The sequence below is a fragment of the Panulirus ornatus genome, chromosome 37 (assembly GCF_036320965.1).
Source record: "Panulirus ornatus isolate Po-2019 chromosome 37, ASM3632096v1, whole genome shotgun sequence".
Taxonomy (NCBI): domain Eukaryota; kingdom Metazoa; phylum Arthropoda; class Malacostraca; order Decapoda; family Palinuridae; genus Panulirus; species Panulirus ornatus.
This window is the reverse complement of record NC_092260.1, coordinates 3,969,132-3,987,892: the sequence shown is the minus strand read 5'-3', so window position 1 is coordinate 3,987,892 and position 18,761 is coordinate 3,969,132. Positions and strand designations below refer to the sequence as shown.

At 38.9% G+C, this 18,761-nt stretch overlaps 1 protein-coding gene across 33 annotated transcripts in view; it reads right to left on the bottom strand.

Moving 5' to 3' along the window:
- The window catches only part of Ndae1 (Na[+]-driven anion exchanger 1), a 680,061-nt gene that overhangs the window by 553,768 nt on the left and 107,532 nt on the right, over positions 1-18,761 (bottom strand). For 9 of the 33 annotated variants that reach the window (XM_071683724.1, XM_071683696.1, XM_071683715.1 and 6 more), the window contains exons 3-5: positions 7,192-7,226; positions 5,177-5,412; positions 567-608 (exon numbers count right to left, since the gene is read on the bottom strand). In XM_071683724.1, the coding sequence (XP_071539825.1) occupies positions 567-608; positions 5,177-5,412; positions 7,192-7,202 (289 nt within the window). In that variant the 5' untranslated portion in view covers positions 7,203-7,226. The remainder of the gene's footprint in view (positions 1-566; positions 609-5,176; positions 5,413-7,191; positions 7,227-18,761) is intronic. The other 24 variants (XM_071683718.1, XM_071683710.1, XM_071683713.1 and 21 more) reach the window with 10 other exon arrangements.

The following is an 18,761-nucleotide window of genomic DNA, read 5'->3' as shown; positions in this document are numbered from 1 at the left end:
TTAGTAGAGCCACCTGGAAAGTACATCTTCAACACATGCGAGACTAAGATATAAGATTGAGGTTCAGTCCTAATATCTATCAGGCAAAGATCAACTTATCATTAGAGAAAAAGCTGTCAGTTTCACTTCTTCACAAACTATGGATGTTATTTCAAAGAAGGGTCATGCACTAATCTGGGGAAGGCTCACTCAGGAGGGAAAACCAAGACCATAATTCCCTCATGCTGCATCTAAGATAATCTTATCAACCTATAAACTTTCCAAAGAATGTTTGAGTTTACTATCTAAAACATCAATTTTGGTATTTGGAGCAGAAGCGATGTTTTCTTTCACAAACAAACACTTTATATGATTGGGAAAAATTAAAGGAATTAAATTTCCTGTAATTTCAAATTAACCATGGTCCTTCCTTAAGAGGAATTATCATAAAACCAATGACCCCTATGAAAATAATTCCTAATTATGATATTCAGTTAATACAAAGCTATATATAAAAATGCAGCTCTGATGGGGAATCATGATTCTTTGGTAGTCCTCTTTGGCTGGCCTGGAACGTAGTGGCGTACAAGAGAAACCATCAGGGCAGTCTTCATGAAGTGTAGGCATCACTGCAGAAAGTAGGAGGAAGGCCATCAAACCACATCATCAATATTCAAAATATATGGATCTTATCCAACTCTCAAATCTAATAGCAAACAATCTGTTGGTTCTAGTTCCCTGCCCCATATTATTAAGATGTAGCAATCCTCTCATGACAATTACATCAAAATGAATACAACAGTCATAGCCTCCAACTGTATACGGTTAAAAATTTTCCCGTCAAAATCCTGCAATACTGGGATTGTGCTAAGACAAATGCTTATCTCAAGTTATCATTTTGCAGAATCTTCATTAAAAGTGTAGTCTGTGGATATGTATGAGGACATATACATTTCATTACAAGGATGTGTGAGTACAAGTGCATGTAAACAGAAACATAACAGAGAATGAGTGTTGACATACACATATGTGTAAATGCATATGTAACTGCATATATAGTTGCAGGAATAGAATGGTCTGAATGAAAGAAATTTGCTTTTTAGCCAAAAGTAATAACACTTTCAACAATTATATTCATCTATTTATTTATTTTGCTTTGTTGCTGTCTCCCGTGTTAGCGAGGTAGCGCAAGGAAACAGATGAAAGAATGGCCCAACCCACCCACATGCACATGTATATACATACACGTCCACACACGGAAATATACATACCTATACATCTCAATGTACACATATATATATACACACACAGACATATACATATATACACATGTACATAATTCATACTGTTTGCCTTTATTTATTCCCATCGCAACCTCGCCACACATGAAATAACATCCCCCTCCCCCCTCATATGTGCGAGGTAGCGCTAGGAAAAGACAACAAAGGCCCCATTCGTTCACACTCAGTCTCCAGCTGTCATGTAATAATGCACCGAAACCACAGCTTCCTTTCCACATCCAGGCCCCACACAACTTTCCATGGTTTACCCCAGACGCTTCACATGCCCTGGTTCAACCCGTTGACAGCACATTGACCCCGGTATACCACATCGTTCCAATTCACTCTATTCCTTGCACACCTTTCACCCTCCTGCATGTTCAGGCCCCAATCACTCAAAATCTTTTTCACTCTATCTTTCCTCCTCCAATTTGGTCTCCCACTTCTCCTCATTCCCTCCACCTCTGACACATATATCCTCTTGGTCAATCTTTCCTCACTCATTCTCTCCATGTGACCAAACCATTTCAAAACACCCTTTTCTGCTCTCTCAACCACACTCTTTTTATTTCCACACATCTCTCTTACCCTTACATTACTTACTCGATCAAACCACCTCACACCACATATTGTCCTCAAACATCTCATTTCCAGCACATCCACCCTCCTGCGCACAACTCTATCCATAGCCCACGTCTCGCAGCCATACAACATTGTTGGAACCACTATTCCTTCAAACATACCCATTTTTGCTTTCCAAGATAATGTTCTCGACTTCCACACATTCTTCAAGGCTCCCAGAATTTTTGCCCCCTCCCCCACCCTATGATTCACTTCCGCTTCCATGGTTCCATCCGCTGCCAGATCCACTCCCAGATATCTAAAACACTTTACTTCCTCCAGTTTTTCTCCATTCAAACTTACCTCCCAATTGACTTGACCCTCAACCCTACTGTACCTAATAACCTTGCTCTTATTCTCATTTACTCTTAACTTTCTTCTTTCACACACTTTACCATAGTCAGTCACCAGCTTCTGCAGTTTCTCACATGAATCAGCCACCAACGCTGTATCATCAGCGAACAACAACTGACTCACTTCCCAAGCTCTCTCATCTACAATAGACTGCATACTTGCCCCTCTTTCCAAAACTCTTGCATTCACCTCCCTAACAACCCCATCCATGAACAAATTAAACAACCATGGAGACATCACACACCCCTGCCGCAAACCTACATTCACTGATAAACAATCACTTTCCTCTCCTCCTACATGTACACATGCCTTACATCCTCGATAAAAACTTTTCACTGCTTCTAACAACTTGCCTCCCACACCATATATTTTTAATACCTTCCACAGAGCATCTCTATCAACTCTATCATATGGCTTCTCCAGATACATAAATGCTACATACAAATCCATTTGCTTTTCTAAGTATTTCTCACATACATTCTTCAAAGCAAACACCTGATCCACACATCCTCGACCACTTATGAAACCACGCTGCTCTTCCCCAATCTGATGCTCTGTACATGCCTTCACCCTCTCAATCAATACCCTCCCATATAATTTACCAGGAATACTCAACAAACTTATACTTCTGTAATTTGAGCACTCACTCTTACCCCCTTTGCCTTTATACAATGGCACTATGCAAGCATTCTGCCAATCCTCAGGCATCTCACCATGAATCATACATACATTAAATAACCTTACCAACCAGTCAACAATACAGTCACCCCCTTTTTAAATAAATTCCACTGCAATACCATCCAAACCTGCTGCCTTGCCGGCTTTCATCTTCCTCAAAGCTTTTACTACCTCTTCTCTGTTTACTAAATCATTTTCCTTAACCCTCTCACTTTGCACTCCACCTTGACCAAAACACCCTATATCTGCCACTCTATCATCAAACACATTCAACAAACCTTCAAATACTCACTCCATCTCCTCACATCACCACTACTTGTTATCACCTCCCCATTAGCCCCCTTCACTGAAGTTCCCATTTGTTCCCTTGTCTTACACACTTTATTTACCTCCTTCCAAAACATCTTTTTATTCTCCCTAAAATTTAATGATACTCTCTCACCCCAACTCTCATTTGCCCTCTTGTTCACCTCTTGCACCTTTCTCTTGACCTCATGCCTCTTTCTTTTATACATCTCCCACTCATTTGCATTATTTGCCTGCAAAAATCGTCCAAATGCCTCTCTCTTCTCTTTCACTAATAATCTTACTTCTTCATCCCGCCACTCACTACCCTTTCTAATCAACCCACCTCCCACGTTTCTCATGCCTCAAACATCTTTTGCGCAAGCCATCACTGTTTCCCTAAATACATCCCATTCCTCCCCCACTCCCCTTACCTCCTTTGTTCTCACCTTTTTCCATTCTGTACTCAGTCTCTCCTGGTACTTCCTCACACAAGTCTCCTTCCCAAGCTCACTTACTCTCACCACTCTCTTCACCCCAACATTGTCTCTTCTTTTCTGAAAGCCCATACAAATCTTCACCTTCGCCTCCACAAGATAATGATCAGACATCCCTCCAGTTGCACCTCTCAGCACATTAACATCCAAAAGTCTCTCTTTCGCACGCCTATCAATTAACATGTAATCCAATAACGCTCTCTGGCCATCTCTCCTACTTACATACATATACTTATGTATATCTCACTTTTTAAACCAGGTATTCCCAATCACCAGTCCTTTTTTAGAACATAAATCTAAAAGCTCTTCACCATTTCCATTTACAACACTGAACACCCCATGTATACCAATTATTCCCTCAACTGCCACATTACTCACCTTTGCATTCAAATCACCCATCACTATGACCCGGTCTTGTGCATCAAAACCACTAACACACTCATTCAGCTGCTCCCAAAACATTTGCCTCTCATGATCTTTCTTCTCATGCCCAGGTGCATATGCACCAATAATCACCCATCTCTCTCCATCAACTTTCAGTTTTACCCATATCAATCTAGAATTTACATTCTTACACTCTATCACATACTCCCACCACTCCTGTTTCAGGAGTAGTGCTACTCCTTCCCTTGCTCTCTTCCTCTCACTAACCCCTGACTTTACTCCCATGACATTCCCAAACCACTCTTTCCCCAAAAATTTCAAATCTTGTTTTCAGAATAACACATAACTGAGGTCAGTTTACATAATGCATACATGGTCGTTACTAAAGCTAGTGTTTGACATGCCATGAGCTCTATAACAAAAACATAAAGAAAGCCATATACCATCTTTCCTCACGTAATTTCCTATCTGCATTTTTCTGTCTACCTCCCTAGCATGCTCTATCCCCCTCGCAACTTCATGGGTCCACTCCCATATGCATTCCCTTACATTTCCTCCCAAGACACCAACAGTTTTCCATTCATTCTACTTCCTTTTACCTCAGTGTATACTTTCTTTAAAAATCTATCATCCTGTATACTCTCTACATGACCAAACCACTTCAAGGAACTTCTGTTATATCAGTCTCTAACACCACAGCCCATGAATTCTTCTCTAACATCCCACATTTCCAAAATGTTTTACATTTCCTTTGCCATCCCATTTAATGCTATGAGAAATCATCAAAGGACTCATTTCAACAGCATGAATCCTAGAACTGTACATTACATTTGACATCCATGTTTCACATGCATAAGTCAGGGTTGGTATAATTTTGTCTTCAATGTTTTTTACTAAGAAAAAGTTTTATATCATCTAATAAGCAATAAATCACATAACATAAAGCAAAATATGTCTGAGAATAATGAACCATGAAAAAAGTGTACTTAAAGCCTCCTTTACAAGTTTCCTATGGTTTCTATCACTATATACCATTACACATACCACTGCCATGGGTGTATCAACAAGGAATTATGGTCATGTTAAAAGGGAACTTACCAGGGCGGTTCTCAGTGCCATCCTTTGATGAACTCTTGTGGTGGTGATGACGGTGACGATGGTGTCGGGAGCGGCGACGGTAAGTTCCTGGGACATGAACTCCTACATAAATGGAGTGAGCACGATGCCCTTCCAGGTCCTCATTGGTGTATGAGTGGTGCTGGGCTACACCAGGATCCCTGGGTGGTTCCTCATCGGGAGAAGTTGCATGTCCTCCACCATCCATTTTCTTACTGCTGTAGCCATTCATGGTTAGGAAGAAAATTAAAGAAATTGTAAATCTTCAGTAATGTTTTGGGTGGAGCATTTCATTTACAGTGATTTAACTTTATCACAGTACAATTATCATGTATGAAATCGATGGGTTTTAAATCTTTAGGGCACTGATCACTCAGGTCCAAATATCTATCTATAGCAAAATCCATTAACTGTACTACTATTTTCAATTTAATCTTCAAAATGAACTTCTTACATTCAAGCAATATGAAATTTGTATGGAACACACACCATACATGAGGTGGACATCACCATAACTGTTAGTAAATTCTCCAAAAAGCAATCACTTTATCCCAATTTGGATATTTTATGACAATTTAATGTTATATGTTAGCTTCAATCATGTACAAAAGAAAGTAACCCAAAACCTATTATTTCTGTTTAACTCTAGCATCATAAAACCAAATCATGGCCAAAATTTGTTAGAAAAAAAATTAGTATTACACTTTACTCCTGTTATTTTTCTGATTTATATGAATAATGAGCAAAAGAAATGCAGGTATAAAAAACAAAACTGAACCATTATTATGCAGCTAAATTCATTATTATTAGTAAACTAGTCTAAGTCTATTATGGCTAAATCTACACTATAACGAATATGGTTTGCAAAGCAGGTTTGTTTAAAGCCATCTTGTACATGTTTGTGGTTTACCATTTTTATGTACTCTAAGTTGTGCATATACATCAGATATTAGTACACATGATGTCTAAGCACATAAAAATGTTATCATTAACAAAACAATCATACTTCCATAAAAACAGCAGCTACAACAAAAGCCTAATCATTATTTCATTTAATATATCAAAGTCTTTCTATTGCACCTATTGTAAGTTTCCAAGATTTCATATACATATTCTACAGACAGTTCAAAGTCTTTTTGTATCAACAGTCAGAGTATCTTATAAAAATCTGGGAAAAAAAGGAATGCTGCTCATACAGTTTGTCTGAGCATATTTTTCACATGATCATAAGGATCATATTCCTTTTATCTCCTATTACGTCATCAGTATAATCCATACATAATGACCTAACAAAATCTTTATATCACTAAAAATCTATTTCTGTTTGATGGTAACACAATACAATAATCAAATGAAATGTCTCACCATCTTAATCTTTCACAAGTCATTGCTTGTGGACCAAAAATCAGTCTATGTGTAATGGAAACCATTCCAAACTGATTTTGCTGGGTACCCTGTTCCATATGATGATTCAGGATAGCTTATGACAGGTGACAGCACAACATTACTGGCCACACTGTGATATTTACATTACAAAAAATCTTATTACTGTAAAATTTTCTGCATCTTAATTTTCATCATTTCTCAGGACAGTATAGAAAAAATCATTCTGCAATTCGGATGAATCAGCAGTGACTGAACAAGATGATGTATTCAGAAATAAATAACGTACAATCCTTTCATATTCCAACAAAAATGCATTCATAAAACTCCCATAAATAATATACCTTACCTGAATTACATTTTCTGAAAACTGACTCTTAATACCAAAAGACTGTGAACACACTGTACTGATCAATGTACACATAAAACTATATTATTCAATGAACAGTGGACATATGTAATGATAATATCTAACTACTAGTTGTCCTGTGGAAGCATGATATGCAAGAAAGCCAAATAAAAATAACCATGCATGTCTTCATTCCTCCCGGTGAGCTTTCTTGTCAACTAATACCTTGTGTATGTGAGAAAAGGTGACACACAGAATAACTTACTTTTTCCCCATGTTTCCACTGTCAACGCTGAGCTACTGGGGAGGGGAAGAGAAGAACAAGTGAAGAAAGAGAAAATAAATACGGCAACAAAGCAACAATGCATGGCAACAATGGAGAGGGATACATGTCATTACACTGCAGATGGAATACAGACAGCATTTGTATGGTATTAACCTTCTGCTCATTGCCATCACTCGCAGAGCCCATACTTTTTAGTGAGTAGTTGTGGGTAATTACCCACAACTCTGGGCAGGAGTGATGGAGAGCTAAGCTTCCAGGCAAATATTACTATGAAAATATAAAACAAATGCCACTGCTTTATTGATATCTGCATTACTGACTACACAAGAATGATATTAATCATTCTGCTTGATAATGCAGGAATGCAAGAAACAGGAGAATCAACAAATTCACTCAAATAATACAGAAATTTAATATGAATGACTTGATCTTTGTTTCAACTACTTGGTGCTTTGAAGAAAACATTTTCATGAGGAAAATGTTAAACATCCTGCTTCTTGATTACATTTTCTAAAGAGCATGAATCAAATACAAAATGCAATTAGAGATAAATATTAAGATAAATACAGAGCTAGAGGAACATGATTTGATAAATTTTTTTGGATAATAACAAAATGAGAGAAAATGCAAAAATAATATACTGTACTGTAAGTGCAACTTAAGCAATAAGATAATCAATTACAGAAAATCAGACCAACTGGTTTTGAGCAGTACCATTGCATGGAATCTGAACTTGTTAAAGCTATTTCTTCCTATAGAAGGGGCCAATGAGCAAGAGATACGAGAAAATCCCACAATCTTTGAGAAAGATTTTGTAAATCCAAGTAATATCTTAATGGTAGATTTCACAATCAGCCCTTAAGAACAGGGTCAATGTGCAAACCACCACAAGCCAGCATTTCCTTTTAAGCAAAAAGCTTATGGCATGAGCTCAAATCCATTATTTGCCAAACATATCCAAACCCTTAATCCCTACACAACCTCAAATTACACCACAGGACATATAATAAAAAAGTAAAGAGGGGAAGGAAGAATGGATTGAATATAAAGGTTTGCTCAATTGGAATCAATCTGTAGGAAGAAATAGCTAAGTCATGAGTCCAAACTAATTTTCTTCCACTCAGCCAATGCATGTGGCAAATGAGAACATTTTTTGAATGAGGCTGATGAAGAATTTTCAAACTTGATGTTCTAATAAACTAGTCAGCAATGCCTGTCTGACCCCACAAGTGGTACACAATGTAGGGCTCTACAGATCCAGGCTCAGGTAACTGTGTATCAAAGTACAGCCAGAGTTCCACAGCCCTTTAAAAACAATGAGAAACTCTCATATAAGCATGAGTTGAGGTCCACCTTTTCAAAACTATGGGACAAGATATAAGGAATTCAGGATAAGGCATTTGATATGGGTGGCAAATTTTCTCGCCATCAGATAAAATCTGGAGAGACAGAAAGATGATCTCCAAAGGGGTTAATTATAGAATCCACACAGGCAACAGATGTTTAAAGTGTCTGCCATACAGAAACTGTGATAAATATCCCACTTCTTCCAGTGAGAAATAATAATATTTAGCTCTTGAAAAAAATGTAAGAGACTGTTGAGATGAAATGGCTTGAATCACACTCATTCAACATCTCACAGATAAGAGTAATGAGAAATAGGGACTTGTGGATTCTCCTCCTCTCTCCTCTCTCTAGAACTACAGTATAAAAATCTGGTCATTGTTGGTGCAGTTCTAGACCACTGCTCTACTGAAGAATAATACACAGGCTAAGTAAAGTCATAAATGAAACTGAGAAATGAACAAAATTGGTTATAAAATATAGCTTTTTCAAAATACTTGAAAGAGAAACTAAAAGGAAACAGTGATATATTGGTAAATAAGAATGTGTAAACAAATATAAATACAACAAAAGGAACAATACAAATATAATGATTTAAAGTGAAAAGATATTCAAGATATTCCTTATTCCTTGCATGTCACAGAAGGCAACTAAAAGGGGAGGGAGCAGTGGGCTGGAAATCCTCCCCTCCAGTTTATACTTTTCCAGAGGAAGGAACAGAGAAGGGGGCCATGAAAGGATTTTCCCTCTAGGGCTGAATCCTCTATTCTTAACACTACCTCACTAATGGGGGAAATGGTGAATGTGTGGGAAAGAAATGAAAGAAAAAGAAAAATCATTAATAAAATGAGTATGAATGTAAACAATAATGAATGAGTTAGAGCTGCATGTCTGACATGCTCCTTAGTGAGTCTATATGTGTGCTTTGGTTAAAAAATGCAACCATGAGGAGAAGACCCATCCCCCTCCATAAGCACTCCTTGAAATAGGTTTTATCTAAAAATATCTTATGTTAATGCTTGACGTAAACTCAATGAAATTACAACATTAAAACAAATTGTTAGATGGAAATTATGAAGTGATTGCCGTTATCAAATCTTGGTTATATATCAATTATTGAGATTTTCTCACTGATACTCTACTTCAAGTTACACTTTTTGATAGGGATGAGGAAAACAAAGTAGGCAGTGGTATCTTTCTCCTTGTTAAAGATAATTTGAATCCTGTAGTAAAAAATGTTGTAGCCATTGAGAAATTAAGGATAAACTTCATAAGAAAATAACAGAAGGTCTAGTTCATAGGCCTCTGCACATACATTCAAGGTTGATGAAAGACTTTATGATTGTTTAGCAGAAACATGAACAAGATTCTATCATAGTAGAAAATATCAACACACCGATATCTGAATAGGGAGAATCACTTTCCACTAGCTCCAGCCATAAACTCTGCTATCACCAAGAGTACTGGAGAGTGTTTCAGAGCATGGATGGAATGGATCAAGAATTGCGTGGGTAAAAGGAAAGAGTGGGATTAAGAAACATGCATGGGTATATGCACCTGTGAATATGAAGACTGTAGAGGTATGGATGAAATAAGCTTTTCTGGAGGAATTTGAAAAACTATATAAAAGGTTTTGAGAATGAAAGAAATGTGGTAGTATTGGGTGATATGAATGCAAATGAGGGATGTGATGGAATTGGTGAGAAAGTTGTTAAATGGGGAGTGCCAGGAGTAAATGAGAATAGAAGCTATCTTGTGGATATTTGTGCTGAGAGGTGTTTATTCCTTGCAAACACCTTTTTTCAGCACAAGATGATCCATAGATATACATGGATGAGGACTGATGGAAGAGAAGAGCAAAATTCTTTGATTGACTACGTGGCAGTAGATGAATGATTAAGAAAGGCTGTGCTGGATGCTAGAGTCATGAGAGGATTCTTTGGAGACTCTGACTACTTTGCAATTCTTGTGGGAATAAGGATCAGGGAGAAGTGGAGGAATGGTGTAAGGAGAGGTAAAAGTGTTGGCAAGCGAGATTAATCAGGAAAAATACAGGGAGGAGTATGAAAGGAAGGTAACTGAAAGCCTAGATGGAAGTGCAGTGAATATAGGAATGCTGTCATGTGTGAATGAGGTGTTTAAATTGTTAAAGGAAATACATACTAGTAAAGGTTGTAGAATCAGTAGTTGGGTACAAGGTAATGAGATACGGGAATAAAAAGGGCAATACATGGAGGACAGAAGAAATTAGAAATGCTGTGGAAGAGAAGAAAAAGACATATGGTAGATTGCTCAATAGGAATGTACCAGTGGAAGTTCAGCAAAGGAGAAAGAAAGAATCAAAAATATGTAGGAGGAATGTTAAGAAGCTGAGAGAGGAAAGCAAAGAAAGAGTAGATGAAGATTTTGGAAGAAAGTGAAAAATTTCCGGATAAGAAACTATACCGGAAAGAGGTGAAAAAGGAACAAGGTGGATGTAAGAGTGGAAATTTTGATGTGAGAAATAAGGAAGGGGAACTGCTGAATCAGAAGGAGGAAGTGAAAGAAAGATGGAAAGATGGAAAGAGTATTTTGAAGAAGTGATGAATGTGGGAGAAGGGGAGGCAGCAGTTGTTACATGCATGGGTATGGAGGATGAAAGGAAAAGGATACAAGTGCAAGGGCCTATAGCAAGGAGGGAGGTAAGAAAGGCAACAATGAGGCTGAAAGTAGGACAGTCACCTGAAGTGGATGAGAGTATGGCTGAAATGCTGAAGTATGGAGGAGAAAGTGTAATAAGACTGAATGCCTCTTATATATAATTTAGCATGGAAACAGAAGGTTGTGTCTGAGGATTGGGTGAAAGGTATTATCATTCCTTTATTCAAAGGAAAATGTGCTATGAGCGTATGTAGCAATTATAGGTGAATAAGTCTGTTAAGTATACCAGGAAAAGTGTATGCAAGAATATCAACTGATAGAGCAATGGATGTGACTGAATGCATAACAAGTGAAGAGCAAGGGGGTTTTAGGAAATGTAGGGGATGTGTCGATAAGATTTTTGTAGTAAGGATGACTGTGGAAAAGTATTTAGCAAAGGGTAAGAAGTTGTATGACAGAATCGAGTGGAATGCTCTGTGGGATGTGTTAAGGATATATGGTATAGGGGGAAAGCTGTTGGATGGTGTGAAAGCTTTCTATAGAGGAGCAGATGTATATCTAAGAGTGAATGGAGAGCTGAGCGAAAGTTTTGGGATACACGCAAGTTTAAAAAGAGAGATATACATAAGTATATGTAGGTAAGTAGGAGAGATGGCCAGAGAGCGTTATTGGATTACATGTTAACTGATAGGCACGCGAAAGAGAGGCTTTTGGATGTTAATGTGCCGAGAGGTGCAAATGGAGGGATGTCTGATCATTATCTTGTGGAGGCGACGGTAAAAATTTGAAAAGGTTTTCAGAAAAGAAGAATGTTGGGGTGAAGAGAGTGGTGAGAGTAAGTGAGCTTGGGAAGGAGAATTGTGTGAGGAAGTACCAGGAGAGACTGAGTACAGAATGGAAAACGGTGAGAACAAAGGACGTAAGGGAAGTGAGGGAGGAATGGGATGTATTTAGGGAAGCAGTGATGGCTTGCACAAAAGATGCTTGTGGCATGAGAAGAGTGGGAGGCGGGCAGATTAGAAAGGGTAGTGAGTGGTGGGATGAAGAAGTAAGATTATTAGTGAAAGAGAAGAGATAGGCATTTGGACGATTCTTGCAGGGAAATAGTGCAAATGACTGGGAGATGTATAAAAGAGGCAGGAGGTCAAGAGAAAGGTGCAAGAGGTGAAAAAGAGGGCAAATGAGAGTTGGGGTGAGAGAGTATCATTAAACTTTAGGGAGAATAAAAAGATGTTTTGGAAGGAGATAAATAAAGTGCGCAAGATGAGAGGAAACAAATGGGAACATCAGTAAAGGGGGCTAATGGGGAGGTGATAACAAGTAGTGGTGATGTGAGAAGATGGAGTGAGTATTTTGAAGGTTTGTTGAATGTGTTTGATGATAGAGTGGCAGATATAGGGTGTTTTGGCTAAGGTGGTGTACAAAGTGAAAGGGTTTGGGAGAATAAGTTGGTAAACAGAGAAGAGGTAGTAAAAGCTTTGCAGAAGATGAAAGCCGGCAAGGCAGCGGGTTTGGGTGGTATTGCAGTGGAATTTATTAAATAGGGGGGTGACTGTATTGTTAACTGGTTGGTAAGGTTATTTAACATATGTATGGCTCATGGTGAGGTGCTTGAGGATTGGTGGAATGCTTGCATAGTGCCATTGTACAAAGGCAAAGAGGATAAAAGTGAGTGCTCTAATTACAGAGGTATATGTTTGTTGAGTATTCCTGGTAAATTATATGGGAGGGTATTGATTGAGAGGGTGAAGGCATGTACAGAGCATCAAAGTAGGGAAGAGCAGTGTGGTTTCAGAAGTGGTAGAGGATGTGTGGATCAGGTGTTTGCTTTGAAGAATGTATGTGAGAAATACTTAGAAAAGCAAATGGATTTGTATGTAGGTTTATGGATCTGGAGAAGGCATATAATAGAGTTGATAGAGATGCTCTGTGGGAGGTATTAAGAATATATGGTGTGGGAGGCAAATTGTTAGAAGCAGTGAAAAGTTTTTATCAAGGATGTAAGGCATGTGTACGTGTAGGAAGAGAGGAAAGTGATTGGTTCTCGGTGAATGTTGGTTTGCGGCAGGGGTGCGTGATGTCTCCATGGTTGTTTAATTTGTTTATGGATGGGGTTGTTAGGGAGGTGAATGCAGGAGTTTTGGAATGAGGGCCAAGTATGCAGTCTGTTGTAGATGAGAGAGCATGGGAATTGAGTCAGTTGTTGTTCGTTGGTTTGCAGCAGGGGTGCGTGGTGTCTCCATGGTTGTTTAATTTGTTTATGGATGGGGTTATTAGGGAGGTGAACACAAGAGTTTTAAAATGAGGGGCAAGTATGCAGTCTGTTGTGGATGAGAAAGCATGGGAAGTGTCAGTTGTTGCTCGCTGATGATACAGCACTAGTGGCTGATTCAGATGAGAAACTGCAGAAGCTGGTGACTGAGTTTGGTAAAGTGTGTGAAAGAAGAAAGCTGAGAGTAAATGTGAATAAGAGCAAAGTTATTAGGTACAGTAAGGTTGAGGGACAAGTCAATTGGGAGGTAAGTTTGAATGGAGAAAAACTGGAGGAAGTGAAGTGTTTTAGATATCTGGGAGTGGATTTGGCAGTGGATGGAACCATGGAAACGGAAGTGAATCATAGGGTGGGGGAAGGGGCAAAAGTTCTGGGAGTGCTGAAGAATGTGTGGAAGTTGAGAAAGTTATCTTGGAAAGAAAAGATGTGTATGTTTGAAGGAATAGTGGTTCCAACAATGTTATATGCGAGGCATGGGCTATAGATAGAGTTGTGCGGAGGACGGTGGATGCGCTTGAAATGAAATGATTGAGGACAATATGTGGTGTGAGGTGGTTTGATCGAGTAAGTAATGAAAGGTTAAGAGAGATGTATGGTAATAAAAAAAGTGTGGTTGAGAGAGCAGAAGAAGGTGTTTTGAAATGGTTTGCTCACATGGAGAGAATGAGTGAGGAAAGATTGACAAAGATGATATATGTGTCAGAGGTGGAGGGAACGAGGAGAAGTGGGAGACCAAATTGTAGGTGGAAAGATGGAGTGAAAAAGATTTTGAGTGACTGGGGCCTGAACATGCAGAAGGGTGAAAGATGTGCAAGGAATAGAGTGAATTGGAACGATGTGGTATACCGAGATCGACGTGCTGTCAATGGATTGAACCAGGGCATGTGAAGCGTCTGGGGTAAACCATGGAAAGTTTTGTGGGGCCTGGATGTGGAAAGGGAGCTGTGGTTTTGGTGCATTTTACATGACAGCTAGAGACTGAGTGTGAACGAATGTGGCCTTTGTTGTCTTTTCCTAGCGCTACCTTGCACACATGCGGGGGGAGGGGGTTGATATTTCATGTGTGGCGGGGTGGCGACGGGAATGAATAAGGACAGACAGTATGAATTATGTACATGTCTGCGTGTGTGTATATATATGTATACATTGAGATGTATAGGTATGTATATGTGCGTGTGTGGATGTGTATGTATATACATGTGTATGCGAGTGGGTTGGGCCAATCTTTTGTCTGTTTCCTTGCGCTACTTCCCTAACGCGGGAGACAGCGACAAAGTATAATAAACATAAATATAAATAATGCAAATGACTGGGAAATGTATAAAAGAAAGAGGCAGGAGGTCAAGAGAAAGGTACAAGAGGTGAAAAAGAGGGCAAATGAGAGTTGCGGTGAGAGAGTATCATTAAATTTTAGGGAGAATAAAAAGATGTTTTGGAAGGAGGTAAATAAATTATGTAAGTCAAGGGAACAAATGGTAACTTCAGTGAAGGGGGCTAATGGGGAGGTGATAACAAGTAGTGCTGAAGTGAGAAAAAGATGGAGTGAGTATTTTGAAGGTTTGTTGAATGTGTTTGATGATAGAGTGGCAGATATAGGGTGTTTTGGTCAAGGTGGTGTGCAAAGTGAGAGGGTCAGGGAGAATGATTTGGTAAACAGAGGAGAGGTAGTAAAAGCTTTGCAGAAGATGAAAGCTGGCAAGGCAGCGGGTTTGGATGGTATTGCAGTGGAATTTATTAAAAAAGGGGGTGACTGTATTGTTGACTGGTTGGTAAGGTTATCTAATGTATGTATGACTTATGGTGAGGTGCCTGAGGATTGGCGGAATGCTTGCATAGTGTCATTGTACATAGGCAAAGGGGATAGAAATGAGTGCTCAAATTACAGAGGTATAAGTTTATTGAGTATTCCTGGTAAATTATATGGGAGGGTATTGATTGAGAGGGTGAAGGCATGTACAGAGCATCAGATTGGGGAAGAGCAGTGTGGTTTCAGAAGTGGTAGAGGATGTGTGGATCAGGTGTTTGCTTTGAAGAATGTATGTGAGAAATACTTAGAAAAGCAAATGGATTTGTATGTAGCATTTATGGATCTGGAGAAGGCATATGATAGAGTTGATAGAGATGCTTTGTGGAGGGCATTAAGAATATATGGTGTGGGGGGCAAGTTGTTAGAAGCAGTGAAAAGTTTTTATCGAGGATGTAAGGCATGTGTAAGTGTAGGAAGAGAGGAAAGTGATTGGTTCTCAGTGAATGTTGGTTTGCGGCAGGGGTGTGTGATGTCTCCATGGTTGTTTAATTTGTTTATGGATGGGGTTGTTAGGGAGGTGAATGCAAGAGTTTTGGAAAGGGGCAAGCATGCAGTCTGTTGAGGATAACAGAGCTTGGGAAGTGAGTCAGTTGTTGTTCGCTGATGATACAGCGCTGGTGGCTGATTCATATGAGAAACTGCAGAAGCTTGTGACTGAGTTTGGTAAAGTGTGTGAAAGAAGAAAGCTGAGAGTAAATGTGAATAAGAGCAAGGTTATTAGGTACAGTAGGGTTGAGGGTCAAGTCAACTGGGAGGTAAGTTTGAATGGAGAAAAAGTGAAGTGAAGTGTTTTAGATATCTGGGAGTGGATTTGGCAGTGGATGGAACCATGGAAGCGGAAGTGAATCATAGGATGGGGGAGGGGGCGAAAGTGCTGGGAGCATTGAAGAATGTGTGGAAGTCGAGAACATTATCTCGGACAGCAAAAATGGGTATGTTTGAAGGAATAGTGGCTCCAACAATGTTATATAGTTGCAAGGTGTGGGCTATAGAGAGTTGTGCGGAGGAGGGTGGATGTGCTGGAAATGAGATGTTTGAGGACAATATGTGGTGTGAGATGGTTTGATCGAGTAAGTAATAATAAGGTAAGAGATATGCTTGGTAATATAAAGAGTGTGGTTGAGAGAGCAGAAGAGGTGTTTTGAAATGGAAAGATGGAGTGAAAAAGATTTTGAGTGATTGGGGCCTGAACATGCAGGAGGGTGAAAGGCATGCAAAGAATAGAGTGAATTGGAACGATGTGGTATACCGGGGTCGACAAGCTGTTAATGGATTGAACCAGGGCATGTGAAGTGTCTGGAGTAAACCATGGAAAGTTCTGTGGGGCCTGGATGTGGAAAGGGAGCTGTGGTTTTGGTGCATTATTACATGACAGCTAGAGACTGAGTGTGAACGAATGTGGCCTTTGTTGTCTTTTCCTAATGCTACCTCATGCACATGAGTGGGGAGGGGGTTGTTATTTCATGTGTGGCAGAGTGGCAATGGGAATGAATAAAGGCAGACAGTATGAATAATGTACATGTGTATATATGTATATGTCTGTGTGTGTATATATATGTATGCATTGAGATGTATAGGTATGTATATTTGCGTGTGTGGACGTGTATGTATATACATCTGTATGTGGGTGGGTTGGGCCCTTTCTTTTGTCTGTTTCCTTGCACTACCTTGCTAACACAGGAGACAGCGACAAAGCAATATGAATAGATAAATAAATAAAATAAATATGACTCATCGTGAGGTGTGTGAGGATTAGCAGAATGCTTGCGTAGTGCCATTGTACAAAGGCAAAGGGGATAAAAGTGAGTGCTCTAATTACAGAGGTATACGTTTGTTGAGTATTCCTGGGAAATTATATGGGAGGGTATTGATTGAGAGGGTGAAGGCATGTACAGAGCATCAAATTGGGGAAGAGCAGTGTGGTTTCAGAGGTGGTAGAGGATGTGTGGATCAGGTGTTTGCTTTGAAGAATGTATGTGAGAAATACTTAGAAAAGCAAATGGATTTGTATGTAGGTTTATGGATCTGGAGAAGGCATATGATAGAATATGCAAGGGAGACATGTAAGGTGCTGTGGCCATCCCTTGATGGAAGTTCCCAGATGGGACGAGTGTCAGGTACCCCTTGATGGGAGCTCCCAGAGGGAATGGGTGTCAGAGATATAGATAGATAGATAGCTAGATAGATGGGCTCTGCCTAATTCTGCTTGATACCATCCTAATTCAATTAGTTGAGAAGCCTACTCACAAAAAGACATTAAATCTAGTTATAATTACAAATAAGGATCTCGTTCATAATGTTAGGGTAGGAGAAAAGTTTGGTATAAGTGATCACTGGAGAATTACTTCGGAGGTCACTCTCAACACTGCATGTGATACTGGTCAACATGACAGTTGAAAAAAAATACCCAATCTTAAACTTGCATATTCTAATGATCTTTGCATTGCTCTTGACAAGCAAAGATGAGATGATATGGTCAATGAAATCAACATGGACGTGGCTTTGGAAAGCTTCAGTAAAACTTTTAAAGAAATTGAGGAAACATACTTATCAATGCAAAGTGGTTGGTCTGTTTCTAAAATGAAGCTAAGGTGTTAGAACAGTGAAATGAAAAAGTGTTTGTTGTCTAAAAAATAAAAGTCCCTCAAGTAAGTTATATAAATTTGTGTAAAGAAAGTAAGAGTTATACAACAAAGTAAATGTCATTATGAACAATATGTTGCTGAAAATAGCAAAAGAAATGCTGAGGAGTTTTACAGTTGTTAAAAGTCAAAAAGTCTTTATCCAGTCAACTGGTCCATTACTTATGAAAAAACAGTGACTTGGTCTAAGACAATGAAGCGATGGCAAAAATTTTAAATTACATTTCAACATCTGTATTTGCAGTCAAAGACACAAACCATGTCCTGAATCCAGTTTCATTCATCAGAAAGAACTTTCTGCAGGAAATTGACATAAAAGCTAAAGACATCCTATCAGTAATAAACAAAATGAAAATATATAAAATGGCAGACCCTGATATGTTTTATCTAAGGACAATGAAAGGTGAAAAATTAGACAGTCAAGCCCTTGACTGTCATTTTCAATACACTGCTGGCTAAGGGAAGCATTTCAGATGAAAGAAACGTTTGCCAATGTAACACCCCTGATATTCAAATGACGTTAACTGGCCACTGCACAGAAATTATCATCCAATTAGCTCAACACCTGCAGTTGGTAAATTTATGGCACTATCATTTGAGATAGAAATGGAAGACATTTAGAGTATCACTACTTGATAAACAATTCTCAGCATAGTTTTTGACAAAATCACTCTTGCCAGACAATCTGTTTGATATCTTTTAGGATATAATAAGAACATATCACAAGATTAAAGCACATGATGTCCTCCATCTAGATTTTCAAAGGGCATTTGAGAAGGCTCCATATCATAGGTTACATAGCACTGATGGTGTTGTACTTCAGAGGATAGGAAACTGGTTGACT